The 19943-nt window shown below is 50.8% G+C and overlaps 3 protein-coding genes and 1 long non-coding RNA gene across 4 annotated transcripts; 2 read left to right on the top strand and 2 right to left on the bottom strand.

The window, feature by feature from the left end:
- Positions 1-299: 299 nt before the first annotated feature.
- Positions 300-3730, bottom strand: LOC132247315 (E3 ubiquitin-protein ligase TRIM15-like). Its single transcript, XM_059720181.1, has 3 exons — positions 1617-3730; positions 1211-1233; positions 300-561 (listed from the first exon to the last, which is right to left on the bottom strand). The coding sequence occupies exons 1-3, from the start codon at positions 1968-1970 to the stop codon at positions 336-338; spliced, it is 603 nt and encodes a 200-aa protein (XP_059576164.1). The 5' UTR covers positions 1971-3730; the 3' UTR covers positions 300-335.
- A 1503-nt stretch (positions 3731-5233) lies between these two features.
- On the top strand, positions 5234-8538 carry LOC132247316 (uncharacterized). Its single transcript, XR_009458625.1, has 2 exons — positions 5234-5336; positions 8347-8538. It is a non-coding gene; the product is annotated as an uncharacterized LOC132247316 (long non-coding RNA).
- A 5288-nt stretch (positions 8539-13826) lies between these two features.
- LOC132247319 (E3 ubiquitin-protein ligase TRIM15-like) lies at positions 13827-14990 on the top strand. Its single transcript, XM_059720184.1, has 3 exons — positions 13827-14076; positions 14425-14447; positions 14734-14990. The coding sequence occupies exons 1-3, from the start codon at positions 13873-13875 to the stop codon at positions 14945-14947; spliced, it is 441 nt and encodes a 146-aa protein (XP_059576167.1). The 5' UTR covers positions 13827-13872; the 3' UTR covers positions 14948-14990.
- A 3659-nt stretch (positions 14991-18649) lies between these two features.
- LOC132247328 (histone H1.01-like) lies at positions 18650-19630 on the bottom strand. The gene has a single exon (XM_059720189.1). It carries the CDS (start codon positions 19556-19558, stop codon positions 19085-19087), a length of 474 nt encoding a protein of 157 aa, XP_059576172.1. The 5' UTR covers positions 19559-19630; the 3' UTR covers positions 18650-19084.
- Positions 19631-19943: the final 313 nt, after the last annotated feature.

Genomic DNA, 19943 nt, shown 5'->3' with positions numbered 1-19943 from the left:
TTCCCCCTGCTGCTGCACCCCTGGGGTTAAGCCAGCAGGATCCAAACCTGACAGCCTGCCTCATGTTTAATTTTGGCTCTTAACTTTGGTGGCCTGACATGAGGCACTGGAGGCTCGCTCTGAGTGGGGCAGGGCCCCTGCAGCTCCCACCACCCCAGCTGCAGGTGCCCATGCTGAGCAGCACTGGAGCAGCAGGGGCCCTGTGGCTCTGCACCCGGGACAAAGGGGTGCCCAGAGGAGCCCTGGTTCATCAGTGATTCATGCAAAGGCAGAGAGAAGCCCTTGCCTCGTGTCTTCATTCCTGTTCCCTGCGATATCAGTCCAGCACATTTAGTTTATCTCCTAATTAAAAAAGATGCTGGCTCCAAATTCAAACCAACTGCTTGTCTCTTCTTCCTCAACAAGGATGCTTCCCTCTTCCCTTTCGCAGCCCCCTTCTCAGTACCTTGAAACTTCTTCAATGTCTCCTGTAGAGTTAGCGTTTGTCCAGACAAGATGCTGAGTCTTGTTTCCAGCTCTGGGCAAATCCCCTCTGGCAGCTGGAACTGCTCCTTCCTGCACCTGGGAAAAACGAGTCTGTGTTATTTGATTTTCTTTTTGCAGCTCAGCTACATGGTAGAAACATTGGGTGGATGGAGGGACCTAGAGACTGACTCTGGCCATGTGCCTCAGCCACAGGGGGCAGGGGCAGGACAGACAGTGGCAGTCACAGGCGATGCACAGGAGGAGCACAGCGGGGGGGAACATGCCCCCCATGACAGGGCCGGTGGTGCTGAGAGAGCTCGCCAGCTCTGGCCCCACAGACAATGCCACCCACTCGACTCGGGAGGCACCAGTTGCCCACGGTGGCAGTGGCAGCTCCCGCAGAAGGGACCGATCCCCAGCAGGGATGTTTTCTCCAGCTCCAAAATGTCCAGGATATTTTCTGGGATCAGAAAGGAGCAGAGACTTCACAGGTAGTTGGCTCAAGCTCTGGTGGCCAGGACTATTCCCCGGGGACAAGAGGGGGAAAGCCTAGATTACACCTTACAGACTTCAGGCCGCCAGTGCCCAAAGCTGTCACTTCCCCGAGGAGAAGAGGGGGACGTTCATGCTTCCCACCTCAGGGACAGAACCAGTGCTTGCTGTGCTGTGGTGCCCTGCAGAGATGTGCCCATTGCATTGTCTCCAGGACCCTTCCCTCTATGGGAAGTCAGGTGGAGCCACGTACCTGCTCAGTGTGCTCCTCATGTCCTAAAGGGAGAGACAAAGATGCAAGAGTGAGCTCGGTGCAATGCCCCACACCAGGGACCCTGTGCCCGAGGGAACGCACTTTGTCCTCAGACTCCGAGTGCCGGACACAGAGGATCTGGGGAAAGTTCAGCCCCTTTACAAGCCCTGATTTAGTGATCCCCCAAGAGGTGTAATAGGGCAGCCATGCACCTTGGGCAGTGGACATGCACAGGGCAGCAGCAGCTGGGGCTGATATTCTGCATCTCCCATCACTGCCACCACGTGCCTGTCAGGGGCCGTTGCCCTTGTCGCCCCTCCTCAGTTATGCACCTGGTCCTGGCAGACCCAAGGTTTAGCCCTTTCCCTCCCCTGCACTGGGACTGGAGACATTTCATGTGCCTCACCTGCAGGAGGTCACTGGCGGCCTGCTGGCACTTCCCCTCCAGCTCCCTGATCAGGCTGGTGAGATGGGAAATCTCCTCGGAGAGTTGGGTGACAGTCTCCCCCTGACTCTTCTCAATCCTGCTCTCCGCCTCTCCCAGCTCGGCCAGCATGAGTCGCTCTTGTTCCTCCAGAAACCGGCGCAGTTGCTCAAACGCAGACACAATCTTCTGCCTCTCGGCTGCTGCCTTTTGCTGCCATGAAGAGAGAGAAACCACATCAGGGAGAGCAGCCGTTTTGGGGAGAGTCAGGGCATGGCTTGTAAGGCCCCGTGGTCCCGACTGTCTCCATGGCTGGGACCCCCGACCTCCCACCATCTGGAGCAGAGCTGGGGATAGCTCAGGTCTGGGGCCCTGCCTGGGATCTCTTCACTCTGTTCATTTTGCAAAGTTTTTTTTCTGTTTCCCTAAGAGCCAGGACCTTAAGGAGGGGAGAAGTCCATGGCTGTCAGCAAGGAAAGATTTCCTCTTATAATCAGTAATCCTGGTTTTCTCTGTTTAAAAATGCAAACTTCTCTGCTATAAACCCCAAATCCACATTTTTCAACAATTAAAGTGAAACACCGCTATATATATAGCTATCAGCTGAACACAATTTTTTTGTTTGCAAGGCCTGGCTCCATGCACCTGCCACAACACCCTGCAACACACGGTCACAAAATGCCACGGTCACTGTCCCACCAAACATGCAGAGCAGGACACGTCCCTTCCTTCCTCCCCGACATCAGCCGGACCCCGGCAGCACCCACCTGGTATTCCTGGTGTTTCTGGCTTTCACTCGCGTGCAGTGCTTCAAGCCTCTCCCTCTCCCCCCTTAGCAGCTGCAGCTGAGTTTGAATTTGTTTCTGCGGGAAGGAAAACTCCTTGGGTCAGTTCTCCTTGGAGGGGAGAAGCTGGAGTCTCTTCCCTGCACCATAACCGAGAGGGCTGCTCGAGGGTGCGCTGTGACGTGACACCAGGAAAGCCCATGCACTCAGGTTGGACCAGCAGCTCCCAGTACAGCACACCCTTGCCTGGACGCAGCACCGAATAGTGTGTGCTTAACACAGCTGGAGCAGCAAGCAGCCAGTTTCCAGCTGGATTGTGGAGCCAGCTCCTGCCCAGCAGGAAGAACACATAGAAAAATGGAGCCGGTCCTAGGGAGGTGCCACAAGGCAACACTGCAACCAGTGGGAAGTGCAGACTGTCAGGGACATGCACTGAACAGAAAATAACACGGCCTTGAATCCACCACGGTCGACAGTGCAGAGTGCCAGCCAGTCTTAGGCAGCTGGGCCGGACAAGACACAGGTCTGGTCTCTGGGCACTGAAATGAAGAAACTCAGAAGTGAGACACCAGTCCTGAAGTACCACAGCCCAGCAGTACAGCTACTGCTACAGCTACAGCGAGATGCCTCAGAAAGAGCAGCATTAATCCAGGACCAGTGCAGCACGGCATTTGGTAGCCAGGCCTGGACAAAGACAGGGGAAGGAGGTGCTCAGATTCAAAAGGAGGTCCTGGCCGTGCTCCCTGGACTGGGGCGGTGCCACCACGTCCCCTCTGGAGCCAGCATTAGCCCTGAAGCCCCCGGCATCAATGCAATGCGCATTACTGAGACTTGTGCAACGTGCTGGGAGCATCGGCTGGGGGAAGCGGCTGCTCGTGGCAGATCCTGTGAGCAGGGCCTGCCCTCCAGAGCATGCCACGTGGGCTCTGTCCAAGGGGAACAGAGTCTGTCCACGCGCTACAATCCCTCCGTCCCCAAGGAGTCCCCAGGCAGCTCCCAGGGAGGGTTGTAACAGCTGAAGGGAAACTGGTGCCGGACACCCCCTGTTTCAAGACACAGCCCCGCACACAACCGTGGGTCGGTGACACTGGAGGAGGTTCACTGCTCTGCGTGTCCAGGGACAGGGGAGCCATGTTCCTGCTTTGTCTGCTTTCAAAGGCAAGATTTGATGACAAGGGTGTAATAACTGGGCGATTATAAGGTTAAAGTGCTAGTCATTATTATGGGATGGAGCTGGAGACCAGCCCTCCCCGCTATGTTGTGCCAGAGTTACTGTCATTAAACCAGGCAGGTGGTGTTTGTCCCCTAATCAAACAGCCGGGGTTTCGGGCTGGAGAAGAGCACGTCTCAGTCGTCTTTGCTGAGTCAGGAACGTAACAAAGAGCATTTGGGTCCTTCTCGCCTCCCCCCAGCAGGATGGCTTGCACAGAGGCTACCACAAACCAGCCTCCATGTGCAGCCACGCCATTGTGCCGTGGCCGCTGGGCAGAAAGACCCAGCGCCGCAGAGAGGTGTACATCCCCCTCAGCTGCACAGCCGGACTGGGCCCGCGCGCCCGTTCTTGCACTGCTGCGCAACCTCCTGGATGGGAGCCGCGGGGTGAGCTCGGTGCGCCTGGGACTCCCGGCAGATCATGCACATCAGGACCTGGTCTGTCTCGCAGAAGAGCTTCAGAGCCTCCCTGTGCTGCTCGCACACCATCTTGCCCCTGGCTCCCTCCGCTGACCCCATGCTCAGGCCCTTGACCACTTCTACTAAATTGCCCAGCTGCCTGTTTGGGCCCAGGAGCCTCTGGGCAAAGGTCTGTCTGCACTGGGGGCAGGTGACGTCCATCTCGGCCCCCTCCCAGCACTGGGCAATGCAGGCTCGGCAGAAGTTGTGCCCGCAGCCGACAATCATCACCGGGTCCACGAACAACTCCAGGCAGACGGAGCAGCTCGCCTCGTCCCGGAGGCTTTGTACAGCGCTCGCCGCAGCCATGGTTGTGAGACGGGAGGGCACGGGGCTACTTTCACTTTCCTGAGCTCAGGGCTGGGCTCACCCTGGGCCGTTTCCTTCGTACGAAAGCCATTTCATAGATTTCATAGACATTAGGGCTGGAAGGTGTAGTAAAAAGACGTTAGGCTCCCTGATTTTGCAATAACGCTCGAGCAGCAACTATGTGATAGAAGTGTCTTATGACCATCTTATGACCCTTGTGCAAGATCATAAGGTCTAACGACTAATCTGTGGTCTGCTGTTCTTACTGCTTGCCTTGCATTTTGAAATCATCCCTGCCCAGTGCCCTAAGGTTACGCTGAGATAAGAGGTTACTAAAGTTTACTAACTTTGCCGCAGTTCCCCTTTCCCTCTGCGCATGCGACAAAAGATTTTGCTGTAGTTCTGCTTTTTGAATGCGCATGCACCAACCCTGATAAGTCACACTAACCAATAACAAGTTAAGTTCAGCCTACAAGATAAGACGTAACAACTAGGAAATGGTAATGCTGCCAATAAGTGCCTAATACGTCAAGACTATGTTTAGGTAAGCTATAAAAATGTGATTCCGGGCCAGACTTGTGGTCGACTCTGATTTGAGCTCAGCTCCTGGGTCAAACTGTTTGCAAACAATAAATCTGAAATTGGACCTAGCCTGTGTGTGTGACTCTCTCCTGGGGTGGATTGGACAAGCCTCCAGGGGCACGAAACTAGCCGTTTGTGCAACAATTTGGCGAGCCAGCCAGGAGTTGCCCTCGGACTACCCCGGGGTCACGATAAGAATGGAAAAGGTGTCTGTGAAGTGGCCACCAGACTGCTTTTGGAGTCTGTCACAGCACTGGAACCGTGAGTCGGGACACCCGGGAGGTTAAAGGCTCTCCCTTAAATGAGTCAACCAGGCTAAGTGGGTCCGAAGAGACGGCGCCAGGGTGTTGACGGAGTAAGTATTCATTTGCCTTGTGTCATTTGGGTAGTTTGTCTTGTTGAGTGGTCTCTCAGGGAATTTGGAATTTTGGAATGTTCAGTATATAACTCTGAACATTAGCCCCGGGGACTTTGTTTTGAGTGATTTTGTTTTAATGTTCAGCAAATAGGTCTGAATTTTGATTGACACAATGGGTTCAGGTAGCTCCCAAGAAGAAAACTCCACAACCCCATTAGGATGCATGCTAAGAAACTTTAGTAAGTTCAAAGGGAATTACGGGGTAGAAATGTTAAAAGATAGATTAATTACTCTCTGTCAGTTGGAGTGGCCGGATGCCGGTTCTTTTGATGTGAATCTGGCTAAGGCAGTGTGGGGAAGGAGGTAGGTCTAACTGGATGAATGTGCGTCGGTGTATTTAAAAAAAAAAAAATGATGAGCCACTGACCAGGTCTGGGACTAAAAGCTGAGTCTAGCCGCCCCGATTCTGCCTAACAAGGTAGTGTCAAACGCAAGGGGGCTCAGCTGGAACCTCGTGACCCAGTGGACAGGTGTCTGAGTGATTTTGTCTTTCCCAAATCCGTTGTCCCAGTATCTTCTCTCAAGGGCAGGAGTGAAAGAATCCCTTTTGTGTTTCCCTCCCTCCTTCCACTGTATGAGCCGGTGTCACGTCAGTAGCCTTGAGTCTGGGCAGTAAGGACTGCGGGGCAAGGCACTGAACAGCCCGGACATCCTAAATAAGCCTTTCCTGTGTCTTTCTGTGTGCTCAAAATCATGGTGACTGGATCCGAATCTTATTAAATACAGGTCAGTTTAAAATCTTACTGCTGGCTAGAATTTTGTCTGGTAAAGGATCCTATTTTTTTGTGTCTGAGAACATACGTTGTATTCGGGGAAAAACTGCTCAAAGCGCCCTCATCCGACAACACGTCGGGCTTGTCGTAAATTAACTAGGACGCTGGGAGAAAGCCCCGGGTCCTCTTTAATTCTGATAGTGAGGGAAGATCTGACTCAAGGGTTAAGGTGCAGGGATGAGGCTAAAACGCCACCGGACACAGACCAAACGGATCGGGAAGGGATAGCTGGCACAAGCTGTTCTAAAACACCTCCCCCGTATGAGGAAAAGCTGCAAAAGACTGAGGGGGCAGCGGGTAAGCTGCTTTCAGAACTCGTAGAGATTGCGTATGAAGTTTATGGGAATCGTGATCAGGTGGCAGAGAGGAGAGAGAGAAAGCCTGGGGTGGAAGCACAAACACTGGGGGGGGATGGAAGGAGAAACCTGAGGGGGGCAGAAGAAAGGAATACTGGAAGAGGGATTGCCCTAAGCTGAAGGACAAACAAAAGGAAAGTCAGCGGGGGGCCGCCTGATAAGGGTGAACTCCTCGGGGGAAGGTTCAAGCTGAAGGGGCGAGATTTACTAACAAAGCTACAAGCTTCTGTGAAAGCCAAAGGAATTGAGATTTTAAAGAATGTTGATTCATGTATATGGGCAGATGGCGCCTCCTTCAGGATTGGTATAAGACCTGAGAGCTGTAAACAAAAGAATTTAGTGGATCATCCTATGGTTTAAAAGATGCTTTCTTCTCTATTCTGCTACACAAAGATAGTCAGAAATTGTTTGCCTTTGAATGGGAGGACCCAGAGGAGGAATTCTTCGTAGATGGTTCGAGTAGCGTGATACATGGCATGCGGCATATGGGATGTGCTGTGGTAACTTTGGCTGAGACGGTGTGGAAAGAAAAGCTCCCGGCAAACTGGTCAGCACAGGCAGCGGAGCTCACTGCCCTGACCCATGCATTGGTATTAGGAAAAGACAAAAGAGTGAACATTTTTACGGATTCGCGCTATGCCTTTGCCACTGTACGTGCCCATGGGTTGTTATGACGAGAACGTGGGTTCATCACGGCCTCTGGATAAAAGATTGCAAATGGGCCACAGATTGTAATGCTATTGAAAGCCCTCCGCTACCGAAAGAGGTGGCCATGGTGCATGTTAAAGCCCATGGCAAGGCTGCAGATGAGCGCCAGAGAAGGGGAAATGCAAAGGCTGACGTAGCAGCCAAAGAGGCAGCACAGATGGGAGGAGAGGCAGTGTTTCAGGGCTCGGCCCATGAGGTGCCCTTTTACTTAGAAGATTGTAAAGCAAAGTATGGCCCAGGATCAGATAAGATAGCCGCAGAGCTCAAGGCTATTAAGAACCCTCAGGGATGGTGGATTGTACCCGGAGGGAAAGTATTAATATCTCGATGCTTATTGGAAGAGATACTCCACCGGTTACATTATTCCACTCACATGGGAGGCACTGCGATGGGAGACTTGTTAACTCGTCAAATGGTGGCTCCAGAACTTGATCTGGAAGCCCAGAGAGTGGTCTCTCAGTGCCCAACCTGTCAAAAGGTAAACCCAAAACCTACAAGACCACCAGCCCCTATGGGAGGAAGACCGTGGGCCCATTATCCCGGACAAGCTTGGCAGATTGACTTCGCTGAACTTCCAAAGTCTGGTCGTTACTGTTATCTGCTAGTATTGGTTGATCAACTAACTGGATGGGTGGAAGCGTACCCCACAAGAACGGCTACCGCATCCACAGTGACACGAGTACTACTCCACGAGATAATACCCCGATTTCTGTTGCCTGAGTCTATTGAGTCAGATCAAGGAAGTCATTTTGTGGGGAAAATAGTACAGGAAGTGTCCAAAGCTTTAGATATCACATGGAAACTCCATGCTCCATGGAAACCCCAGAGTTCAGGTCAGGTGGAGCGCATGAATAGAACGCTGAAAGCGACGTTAACGAAAATCTGTATTGAGACTCATTTGAAATGGCCGCAGGCACTCCCACTGGCTTTAACTCGTATTCGTAGCATACCACGTAGAGGGATTAAATTGTCACCTTTTGAATTAATGTTTGGTATGTCTCCCAGAGTCTTGCCAGCGGGGTAGAGGGAACAGATTACTGTAGATTTAGAAAAATCTGAAATTTGAGAACATGTTATCACCTTGCAGTCTGTTTTGTCTTCCCTACACAGGTTTGCTGCACCCTTCCAGAGCCTCCCGCTTGATGCACCAATCCACAACTTCAAACCGGGTGACCAAGTTTTGGTACAGAAGTGGAAGAAGGATCCCCTTGCGGAAAGGTGGGAGGGACCCTACCAGGTGCTGCTGACTACACACACAGCTGTTCGCTTATGAAACAGCGATAAGTGGACCCATTGCTTGAGGGTAAAGCCTTTTCATCAGGAGGACACCAACTCCCAGGGTGTGGTCACTCCGGAAGCTGATAACACCCGGGAACAAAAAGCCAACAAGTGGAAAAGTGAACCTGCTGGAGATTTGAAGTTATGCTTGCAAAGATGTGGGCCCTAGTCTATTTGTTGGGACTCTTGTCCCTTTTAGGTATATCGAACCCAAAAGTTATGTCCACCTGTTATACTTGTTCTCAAAACAAGCTTGCAACCCTCAGTAAGGTTCAGTACAACTGCAAAACCGCTTAGCTCTTAACTACTTACTTGCAAGTGGAGGAGGGGTGTGCAGGAAGTTGAATTTATCAAATTGTTGTGTTGAAATTGATGATAATGGTGAATTGATAAAGGACCTAGCAAATGATATGGAAAAGGTAGCACATGTCCCAGTCCAGACATGGAACGGGTGGAACTTTGACTGGTTTACATCCTGGCTTCCTCAGACTGGCTGGTTAAAGGGCGTGTTGATGGCCTTATGCTTGTTAGTGTCAACCCTTTGCTTGCTTCCTTGTATGCTACCGTGCATCATGACCCTTCTGAGACAGACTGTTCAGTCAGTTGTTAACCGTGAAATGCTTGTACACTATCAAAGATTGGCTATTGCTGACACTTATGAAAATTTTTAGAGTAAGAAAGCATCTGAGGGGGGAGTTGTAGTAAAAAGACGTTAGGCTCCCTGATTTTGCAATAACACTTGAGCAGCAACTATGTGATAGAAGTGTCTTATGACCATCTTATGACCCTTGTGCAAGATCATAAGGTCTAATGACTAATCTGTGGTCTGCTGTTCTTACTGCTTGCCTTGCATTTTGAAATCATCCCTGCCCAGTGCCCTAAGGTTACGCTGAGATAAGAGGTTACTAAAGTTTACTAACTTTGCCGCAGTTCCCCTTTCCCTCTGCGCATGCGACAAAAGATTTTGCTGTAGTTCTGCTTTTTGAATGCGCATGCACCAACCCTGATAAGTCACACTAACCAATAACAAGTTAAGTTCAGCCTACAAGATAAGACGTAACAACTAGGAAATGGTAATGCTGCCAATAAGTGCCTAATACGTCAAGACTATGTTTAGGTAAGCTATAAAAATGTGATTCCGGGCCAGACTTGTGGTCGACTCTGATTTGAGCTCAGCTCCTGGGTCGAACTGTTTGCATACAATAAATCTGAAATTGGACCTAGCCTGTGTGTGTGACTCTCTCCTGGGGTGGATTGGACAAGCCTCCAGGGGCACGAAACTAGCCGTTTGTGCAACAAAGGGACCTCGGAAGATCATCAAGTCCAGCCCCCTGCCCAAAGGGCAGGAAGTCAGCTGGGGTCATAGGATCCCAGCAAGATAAGCATCCAGTTTGCTCTTGAAGGTGTTCAATGTAGGCGCTTGAACCACCTCCGGTGGCAGGCTGTCTGGTTCTAGGCCTGATTCACTGAGGGCAGGTATGCTGCAGTAAGAGGAAGGATGATTCACTAGTTCGGATATTAAATTTGGATTGTCAATTCTAGATTCAGTTCTCAGCTTTGCCACAGACTTCCTGCGTGGTGTCGGGCAGGTGACACGGTGCTTCAGTTTCCCCATTGGCAGCAAGAGGTAATAGAAATTCGCAGCTGGCAGGAGTGGGGTCAAAGTGGTGACATGGGGGAGAGGAGAACTGGGAGGCAGCACTCCTTCCCCAGCTCAGGGAGGAGAGATTTGCCTACTGGTTAGAGTAGGTTTTGGAATCAGGACTCCTGGGCTGTATCCTGGCCTCTGGGAGGACTGTGAGGCCTAGTATTAGAGCAAGGAGGCTGGGAGTCCATATTCCTGGGCTCTGTCCCTAGTTTCCTGGTGTGAGTACATGGGAGAGGGGAGGGGAAGGGAATTCAGATTCCTGGATTTTTATTCTCAATTCAGAGATGGGACTGTAATTTAGTGGTTAAAGTAGCTATGCATGGAAGTTAGGCTTCTGGGTTGTATTCCCTGCTGTGGCAGGGGATGGCTTTTATTCAAACTATACAACTGAATAGGTAGGATAGCATCAATGGTGCAATGTGCCCATACTGGCCATAAGGTTTCAAGTACCAATGCATGCAGTACCTACACTAATGATCTAATGCCACTGCGATACACCTGGATCCCTATCCCTCACAGCACTGTTACAAAAAACCCAGCACTGTTTGGTCTTTTGAGAGAAGACTACAGCCTCTCTATTCTCTGCAGGCTTAGACATAGAATTCAAAGACAGTTACAATTCCCTTCCAGATTACCCTTTCTATATAGCAAGTCAAGATACAATCACATTTTCCAGTGCTCCTCCATTCCCCCTTAGCAGGTAAGCTACTTCTGCCACCCAAGTCAGATAAAGAGGCAAGACAGATCTATAACCCAATCTTTTCTTGACAACACCCTGAAAACATTAGAATAACCACTTGTCTCTATGCCTATCTAGCTACCTGCAATAGCATAATACAGATTTTCACTTATACTGGCTGAGGAGAGACACAGGAGAGAGGAGGAAGGTGGGATGCAGGCTGGCAGGAGGTTGCTTTGAATTTGCTGAGGTCTTCCCCAAATTCCCTGTTTATACCCAGTACTTATATATGGGTTATTTAAATACATAGAATCATAGAAGTAGGGTTGGAAGGGACCTTGTAGATCTTCAAGTCTGACCCCCTGCCTGGGCAGGAGGAAAACCGGGCTCAAATGACCCCAGCCAGGTAGGCATCGAGCCGCTTCTTAAAGACCCCCAGGGTGGGAGCCAGCACCACTTCCCTTGGAAGTTGGTTCCAGATCCTAGCCACCCTGACAGTGAAGTAGTTCTTATGGATGTCTAATCTAAACCTACTCTCCAACAACTTGTGGACATTATTCCTTGTTATCCTGGGGGGCGCTAGGGGAAACAAGGTCTCCCCCAAACCCTTTTGGTCTTCCCTAGTGAGTTTTTAGACGGTCACCATGTCCCCCCTCAGCCTTCTCTTGTGAAGGCTGAACAGGTTCAGGTCCCGTAGCCTCTCATTGTAGGGTCTGCTCTGCTGTCCCTGGATCATGTGGGTGGCCTTCCTCTGGACCCTCTCAATGTTGTCCACATCCCTCTTGAAGTGCGGTGCCCAGAACTGGACGCAGTACTCCAGCTGTGGCCTGACCAGTGTCACATAGCGGGGGAGGATCACCTCCTTGGCCCTACTTGAGATGCACCTGTGGATGCACGGAAAGGTCCGGTTAGCCCTGCCGACCGTGACCTCGCATTGTCAGCCCATGTTCATCTTGGGATCAATGATGACTCCAAGATCCCTTTCTGCCTCCGTGCTCTCAAGAAGGGAGTTTCCCATCTCATACGTGTGCTGCTGGTTACTACTGCCCAAGTGCAGCACCCTGCACTTGTCAGTATTGAAATACATCCTGTTTTTGTTAGCCCACCCCTGCAACCTATCCAGGTCTTGCTGCAGTCTTTCCCTCCCTACTAGCGTGCCCACCTCACCCCAAATTTTGGTATCATCAGCAAATTTGAACAGGTTGCTTTTCACCCCGTCGTCCAAATTGCTGATAAAGAAATTGAACAGCGCGGGCCCAAGCACCAAGCCCTGGGGGACTCCGCTGCCCACTTCCCCCCAGGTCGAATATGACCCATCCACCACCACCCTCTGAGTCATATTCTCATTGACATTATTCAAATTGATTTATTTTACTGAGACTTTGGAAATTGGATTGAACCAGTTTTCCTGTGGACTTGAAAGACACCAGTTAAATGGGGCTTGTGTCCTTGTGAAAAGTACAGTTCTGGGAGAGAGCTTCTTATCTCTTTCCTTCACCATCTGGGAATGCTCCTTACCACGTTCTCTTTACTTTGCTGAGCAGGCCAGTTATAATGCACAACGGGTTAACAGAAACACATTATTATTGCAATAGGGATCTAGCTGACTACTTAAAAATCAATTGCTATCAAACAGCAGAACAAAACTCCAACAAGCAGGCATTCATTCCTGACCTAGTCTGATTTTAATGGCTTGATAAACAGATTCTTATTCTACTTTCCCAGGCTACTATTTAGGATTTTTTTTTAATTTATCCATGTTCCAAGCCAAAATAGCCAAATCCAATTCCAAATCCATGAGGCAGTCCAGAACCATAAGTGGCCCTATGACTGGAAAGTGATCTCCAGCCACTCCTGGGGCTTCAGATGTTTCCAAATCCTTTGGCAGGGATCCTACTTGCCGGCCCAAGCCCTGGGGTGTGGGGTTCAGGTGCCCCCGAGTTTTCTTGCCCTTAGCCATAAGGCCCTCGGAGCAAGCTAGGACGGAGACTCTCATTTCCATAAAGTGGGCTTAAAGCCGCTGCACCTCAGCGGGTACTGAACCACACCAGAAGAGCAGTTGTCCCCGGGTGCGCTTTAGGAAAACTGCCTTCATGGACAGATACGTGGTATTTCACCTGCCAGGTTAAAAACAGGCACTATGCTTGACCTGAGCCTTACAGAAGCATATCATTCATAACTTAGACTTTTGCTAGGTCCATAGTCCGCACTAGTCAGTCTCTGTCAGTCACTGACCATGAACGATGCATGCCTCTGAGGCTGGGGGGGTACGGTGACCACCCGCAGGCAGGGGCAGTGGCGTGGTGGTGGCAAGTGGGGAGCTCCCGCAGGTGGCCACAGCAGTGTTGGCGACAGCGGGATGGTGGCAAGTGCCGACTAGCGGTTTGCAACTACCTGCAGATGCCACCAGCAGTGTCAGCGGTGGTCAGTGACGCTCTACAACTGCCCACAGACGCCACTGGCAGCAAGGCGGGGAGGGTGGCAAGCAATGGTGGTGATGGCCAATCGCAGGGGGTACACCGCCAATTTTAGGGGGTGCACGTGCACCCATGTGCACCCCCTATGTGTCACCAATGGCACTGACCACGTCTACAGCCTACAGTACCTGAAACAGTTCCCTGCAGCCATGGCTTATGGGAAGATTTGGGGGAGCCAGGGATATGGAAGGAGAAATTTTAACAACTTTTTTGTCTGTTATCTGCCAGGTTAAAGGAGGTGTCAGTGGAGCTAAAGTTTTGAACATTTTGAATTAAACCCCTCCTTCTCTTCTAGACTCAGTGTTAGACAGTGATGAGGTTATCTAGTGTGCACAGTCTTCCAGGAGAGGTAAGAAAAACATTTCTAACGTCAAGAAATAGAAAAAAAAAAGTACTAATTATAAAGTTTTAGGTCTTCTTTATAAAACATATAGTAGCTTACAGATTTTTCTTCTTTGAAAACTACCTTTAAAGTGACACATTCCATGATTTCATCCATGTTTCTGGCCCTTCTGTGTCCCTTCTAGAAGCAAACAGAGATTGAGAAAGAGAAGATGCAATTTCAATTTGAGCGACTGCACCAGTTCTTGGAAAAACAAGAGCGTCTCTTTCTGGCTTGGTTGGAAGAGCTGGAGAGAGACATAGAGACCAGGAAGGATGAAAGTATCACACAGCTCTCAGAAAAGCTTTCCTGTCTTGATGCTCTGCTCAGGGAACTGGAGGAGAAATGTGAGGAGCCAGCAATGGGATTTCTGGAGGTGAGACTGCGTGAGCAGCCCCCAGATCCCTGCACAGTCACTGGCCACAGCTGACCTCCATGCCTACGTTGCCATTTGCTCTTTGTGGGGAAGAAAAATCTCTTGATCTGACTTGAATAGGAGAAAACTCCCTCCTTCCCCACCCAGCTGCAAAGGCTTTATTCCTGGTTTCATCCAGTCATTGACAGGAGGTGAAAGATTTAGGTCTTGAAGCCTCCTGTAGGACATGAAGTGACCGAGGGAACTGGGACTGTTTTGGGGCATGACCTAATGGAGTTCATCCAAAGCAGGAAGGTCCCAAGTGTAGGCCACACATGACTTAACTCCTTCTTTCTTTCTCCACTCTAGGATGCCAGAAGCACCTTGAACAGGTATGTGGCTTCTCATGCCCTGACTCCTGAAGCTGAGAAGGGGTTTGGGCACCAGGTGAAGGACACACCTTCCTGGAGCCTGGGGAGGACGGGCATGGGAGTGTCTTTCTCTGAAGCTCCCAGTCCCACCCCATGCCCACAATCCTGAGACTTCTGACATTTCCCCTTGCCCGCCCAGAGGGGGAAGGGAGTCACCTGTGGGTGGGAACTGACTGTCAGCCCAGCTTTTTGGCTGATGCCTTAGGTTGAATAGTCAAGAGATGGATAACTCTGTGTCTCTTTCTAGATGTGAGACAGAGAGAGCCTGGCCCTCAGCACTTTCTTGTCCTGAAACAAACTGGAGGATTTGGTTATTTTCTCAAAATATTACTTTTCTACAGGAGGCTCTGGAGAAACTGCAAGGCAATATGGAAACGGAGAGCTTAAAGAGGAGTGTGAGTGTCTGTGCAGGTGCTGTTCTCATGATGATTGCACTGAAGCTGGATGCTAATTCACAATAGGGTGAATGAGTGAGAAATTGTCCCTAGGGAGGCTACTCCTGATTTTTATACCAGCACCAGTGAAATAGAAAATCAGCTCTGGTGACTCCATTGGAATTAGTCTTGATTTACACTGGGCTGAGAGAGAAAGCGCGTGTTGGAAGTGGGGAGGGGGAAACAAGATGGGCGCAGAACTCCAGCAGAGGGTTTAAGGCATCTCACTTCAGCTCAAGTAGTATGAGTTTGAATCGTCCATTGGAGCCATGCCAATGCCAGCTGTATATGTTTACTCGGGCATTTTGGTCTGGGGAGTTAAAGGTTAAATGCCCAGAAGGCTCCACACATCACTTCCTTGTGTTTGCTGACTATGGAAACCATGAAAGCCCAGTGAGCTACAAGGCTTAGGCATGCCTTTAATCTATTTATTCCTGTGAGAGAGAGAGGCATCAGCTTCAGAGACTCCAGGGAGATTACTCTCCATTTACATTGGGATGGGCATGATGGGAATCCATCCTGGTGTCTTCTGTGGAGTTAAAACTAGTTCACACTCAGGGGGCACATCTACATGTGTGATTAACACGTATGCATAAACTCCAGACCTAATTGCTCCGGAGTTTATTCATGCACAGCATGTTGAGGTGGGCCAGAGCAGCCCAGGCTGGCAGGGGACCCAGAGGTCAGACTGCCAGCTGGGGCTGGTCTGACCAGGCTCCATGTGCTGCAGAGGGGCTGGTCAGTAGGCAGCCCCTACGCTGAAGCACCCTTGTGCCCCAGCCAGCCCCGTCACTACCTACACATGTGCTGTAGCACACAAAACAATGCTGCCACAGGGTACTGCTTGTGTTTAGCTGGACTACCCTGCGGTGGCATTTATTAATCTACTGCAACCTAGTAAGGTCACGTGTGTAAATGGTGACATTTTCATTGCGGAGCTAATTAGCTCTACAGCAAACATCTCGTGTAGACGCGCCTAGGGGATAGAACGAGAATGGATCCCAGGGTCTGTCTTTCTAGTACAAAGGTGATAGAAGAAAGCAGTCCTAAATGTTTTCTAATTCATACACTGCAGAGCACTATGTTGCTAAGATTATCTCTGGGTTTTTAGTGTCATTGCTTCACCTGTCCAGACCCTCATTTCTTTCTTGGTATTCAAGTCTGAGAGTAACCACCACGATCTGATCTCTGCTGTGTGTTTTTTTTTCTTTTAGTGTGCTTACTGCCTGACCCAAAGGTGGACAGAGGTAAATATTCGGGGGGTTGTGGGGAGGGTGGACAATGCAATGCAAATAGTTTCCTGAAGCAGGAGAAAATAGTTGTTTGGGGCCACTCAAAGCAACAGGAATCAAACTGGGGGAATCACTGCTAAAAAAGCAGCCCACCTATGCTGGAGATACTTGATAGAAAGACAAGGAAGTTATTACTCACTATTGCAGTGGTCCCAATTCCTGGTATTTTATTGCAAGGCTTGTGACTACTTGCAGTCCCTTTGGTAGGAGAGCACACACAACACCAGCAGACTCTCCTTATGCCTGAAGAAGGGTGTTTGTGCCCAAAAGCTTACTAATAACAATTTTCTCCAAGGATTTAGTGGGTCTAATAAAAGATACCACATCTACCCAAAGAACCTTGTCTGCCTTTTGGTTGGCAAAACACTTAGTTGAAAGAATCGTGTTTTCAATTGACAGTAAATTCCTAGTTCTTGTGATTATAGTGGAAAAGCAGAAAGCCTGTCCCCATGGATTTCTCCTTTCTGAGCCACAAGAAATGCAAATAGGAAGAAACTAAGATGTATTTAAAAAAATGCTTTATGATTGTTTAAGCCAGTCTGATATTTGGGAGGGGGCTGGCACTATGATACCATGATGATCAATTGGGACTATTTTATGAGTTACCAGGTGAGCCTGGTCAGCAAACATCTGTACTCAAGTGATGAAAGGTAAGGAGTTTTTCTTTCCCTGTGATTTGATGGGTGGAACAGAAATGGGTGAAATGAAAACTTAAAAATACCCTTTGAGCCAATGCACAAGGCAATAAGGGGCAGATGGCCCCAAGATGGCAATAGAACATTTTGAATGGAGAGAGGACATGATGTGCCAGATCATCCCAATCCCTGTCCCTCCCTCAAGCCAAGCTCTGCCTCTGGTTCTTATATTTTGTTTTTCCCCGTCTCCACTGAGCGTGACTCTGGATCCCGACACAGCGTTTTCTTGGCTCCGTCTGTCTCCAGATCGAACAAGTGTAAACTGGGGAGTCACACAGCAGGAGGTGCCTGACAGCCCTGAGAGATTTGATGCTGCGCCTTGCGTGCTGGGCTGCGAAGGCTTCACTTGGGGAGACATTATTGGGAGGTGGAAGTTGGGGAAGAGGCAGTCTGGGTTCTGGGAGTAGCAAAGGAATCTGTGAAGAAAAAAGGGGGGAACAGGATTGCAGCCAAGCAGGGCATCTGGGCTGTGCGGAAATACTGGGAGAAATACCAGGCTCTCACTTCTCCTGAAACCACTCTGCACGTGCATGGGATTCCCACAAGGATTCGGATTTATTTGGACTATGAAAGGGGATTGGTGGCGTTTTATGATGCTGGTAACAAAGCCCCGATCTTCACTTTTCCACCAGGATCTTTCACCGGGGAGACAATCCGACCTTTCTTTGAACTCTTGAGTACAAACTCCAGAGTAATATTGTCACCCTAAGGGACAAGATAAGCCATCTTCCCGATTGGTGGTCAGCCTTAGCCCTTTAGACTCTCACTCTTCAGAGGGAGGAGGAGGAGGTGGAAGAAAGAGCTTCACAGCTCCAGGTTTTCTCCAGCCTGTTTGTCTCTTTTGACTCTTCCCTTTGTTCCAGTTGCTCAACTATATTAAAAGAAGCTAAAACTGCATGCATGGCATTTTTATTAATAGATGGGCACCCTCTATTATTAATACACGGCACCCTCTGATTTCTGCTGGTGCTTCAGCTAGGCAGCACTTCTACAGAATTAGGTACTAGCTAATTCTGCAGAACATGTGCTTTCATGTGTAGCTTTTTGGTACAAAGGGATGGGCTTAAATATTTCTGCTTCTTAGCTCTTCTATGTCTGCTTCTCTCTCAGAGGCCTGGAGAAAGGTACCGTGATACCCAAATGCCTGTCTTTGTCTATCCCAACCATACATTAGGCCCAGCTCTTACCCACAAGAATTCTTTTCTTTCTGGAAACTTAAAACAGCTCCAGTTCAAAACTAGCCGTTTCCTTCGCGTATCAAGACCCGAGAAACTAAAAACAGGTACTTAAAGTCACTTGAAATAATAACAGAACATGTTCTTGGGACACTGAGATTCAATGTTCTTTTTTGGTGCAATTTCTCTAATGATTTGGTTAAAACAGCAACTTGTCTGTATGCATTCGGACGGCCTTTCTGTGGGTGCAAGGATGGCTGCATGGATAGTGCAAAATCTGCCATTTTCAGGTCAAATGAAGTTACGACGAGCCATTTCCTTGGCACATAAACAAACTCCATATAATAACTCTTAAGCATGGGTTACTCTTCAGATCTTGATCACAATCAGTGATCACTGACCATGCACCAGAAAAGTACTTTTAAAAGCTGCATCTCCACATAACTTGTGTGACAGACTTCCTAGAGCCCTATAGCAAAGGTTGGCAACATTTTGCAGCTTGCAACCCAGGTTGCTGTCCTGGGCTGCAGAGTCCCAATCGCCCCCCCCCCCCCCCCGAGAACTCAAATGGCCGGCCTGCTCTTTCCTCACTGCAGAGGCCGGTGCCTCTGCAGGGAGTGAAGCACTAAGCACCGACATGAGAGGACAGGGGAAGAGGGCGCTCTCTGGGGCAGCTCCTGGTCAGATCCAACTTCATTTGCGGGCAGGATTCTGCTATAGGCTGCTGACCTCGAAAAGGGGGCATGAGACCTAGCTGGTATCAGCGGCAGGGGCTGGGAGCCAGGCTCTCGCTGCAGTCACACGTCTCCCAGCCGGGAGCCAGGCTGGGGGAGGGACAACTGGAGCCCGGGAGGGGCTGGGAGCAGAGCAACTGCCCGGGGCTCTGCTAGTGTGACAGGCGGCTGTCAGGGAACCACCCCCCGCAGTGTATCCGCTCCTCCACCGAGCACGTGGTGGCTCTTAAAAGAGCCTTTGGGTTTGTAAGTAAGCGCGGCACGGATTTTACTGCCGCTTCCTGCCCGCGGCTTTTCGCCGGGCTCTGGCCGCCGGCTTTTTGGGTGTTTTAGCGCCCCGTTTATTGCCCCTGCCGGAGCCCTTCCCCGCCGCCGCCTGCTTCCCCCGGGACTTCGTCTCCTTCCTCCGGGCCGCGCTCGCTCTGCGGCTCTTGGCCGCCGCCGCGGCCGGGCGGGCGGGGCTCTCCTTCGGCATCCTGCCCATGCGGAAGGAGCCGGAGGCGCCGCTGCCCGTCACCCGCTGCAGGAGGCCCTTGGTGACAAGGGCGGTGACCGCCGCCTTGATGCGCCCCTTGTTCTTCTTCACGTTGTAGCCGTCGGCCGACAGCGCCTTCTTGATGGCGGTCAGGGACACGCCCTTGCGGGCCGTGGAGGCGCACACCGCGCGGAAGATAAGGTCGGACAGCCCCGCCCCGCCTCGCCGGTGCGGCGGCGACACAGCCAGCCCGCCCTGCCGCGGCATCCCCCCTCCTCCTCCTCCGCCGCCGCCGCCGCCGCCGCCGCCGCCGCCGCCGCCGCCGCCGCCGCCCGAGACACAGCGCCCCCCGAGCCCGCCGCCGTGTCTTATATACAGCACAGCCCGACGCAGCCCAATCAAGCCCGCCAAGCTTCCCGACGCAGCAGAATCAACGCCCCGCCCCCGTCCCCGCGCTCCTCGTGCTTTTGCAGCCCCCGGGATCGGGCCGCGCGGGGTCCTGCTCCAGCCCGGCCGGCGTGGCAGGGGAGCCGCGCTTTCATCCCCCCTAGTTTGCCGCATTAAATGAATCAAGTCCCCTCCGTGAAAAGCGCCGGAACCTGCACTGACCCGTGCGCCGGACCCCCGGTGCCAGGATAAAATGTGGGTTTGA

The sequence above is a fragment of the Alligator mississippiensis genome, unplaced genomic scaffold, assembly GCF_030867095.1.
Source record: "Alligator mississippiensis isolate rAllMis1 unplaced genomic scaffold, rAllMis1 scaffold_21, whole genome shotgun sequence".
NCBI lineage: Eukaryota > Metazoa > Chordata > Crocodylia > Alligatoridae > Alligator > Alligator mississippiensis.
This window is presented reverse-complemented; position numbering and strand designations above follow the sequence as displayed.

Coding starts and splice junctions, on each gene's coding strand:
- LOC132247315 (XM_059720181.1), bottom strand. CDS start 1,970: ATGGTGGGAGGTCGGGGGTCCCAGCCATGGAGACAGTCGGGACCACGG. Junction 1,234..1,616: donor CCGCCAGTGACCTCCTGCAG/GTGAGGCACATG, acceptor CTCTCCCTTTAG/GACATGAGGAGCACACTGAG. Junction 562..1,210: donor ATGAGGAGCACACTGAGCAG/GTACGTGGCTCC, acceptor CGTTTTTCCCAG/GTGCAGGAAGGAGCAGTTCC.
- LOC132247319 (XM_059720184.1), top strand. CDS start 13,873: ATGCAATTTCAATTTGAGCGACTGCACCAGTTCTTGGAAAAACAAGAG. Junction 14,077..14,424: donor CAGCAATGGGATTTCTGGAG/GTGAGACTGCGT, acceptor TCTCCACTCTAG/GATGCCAGAAGCACCTTGAA. Junction 14,448..14,733: donor GCCAGAAGCACCTTGAACAG/GTATGTGGCTTC, acceptor GTCTCTTTCTAG/ATGTGAGACAGAGAGAGCCT.
- LOC132247328 (XM_059720189.1), bottom strand. CDS start 19,558: ATGCCGCGGCAGGGCGGGCTGGCTGTGTCGCCGCCGCACCGGCGAGGC.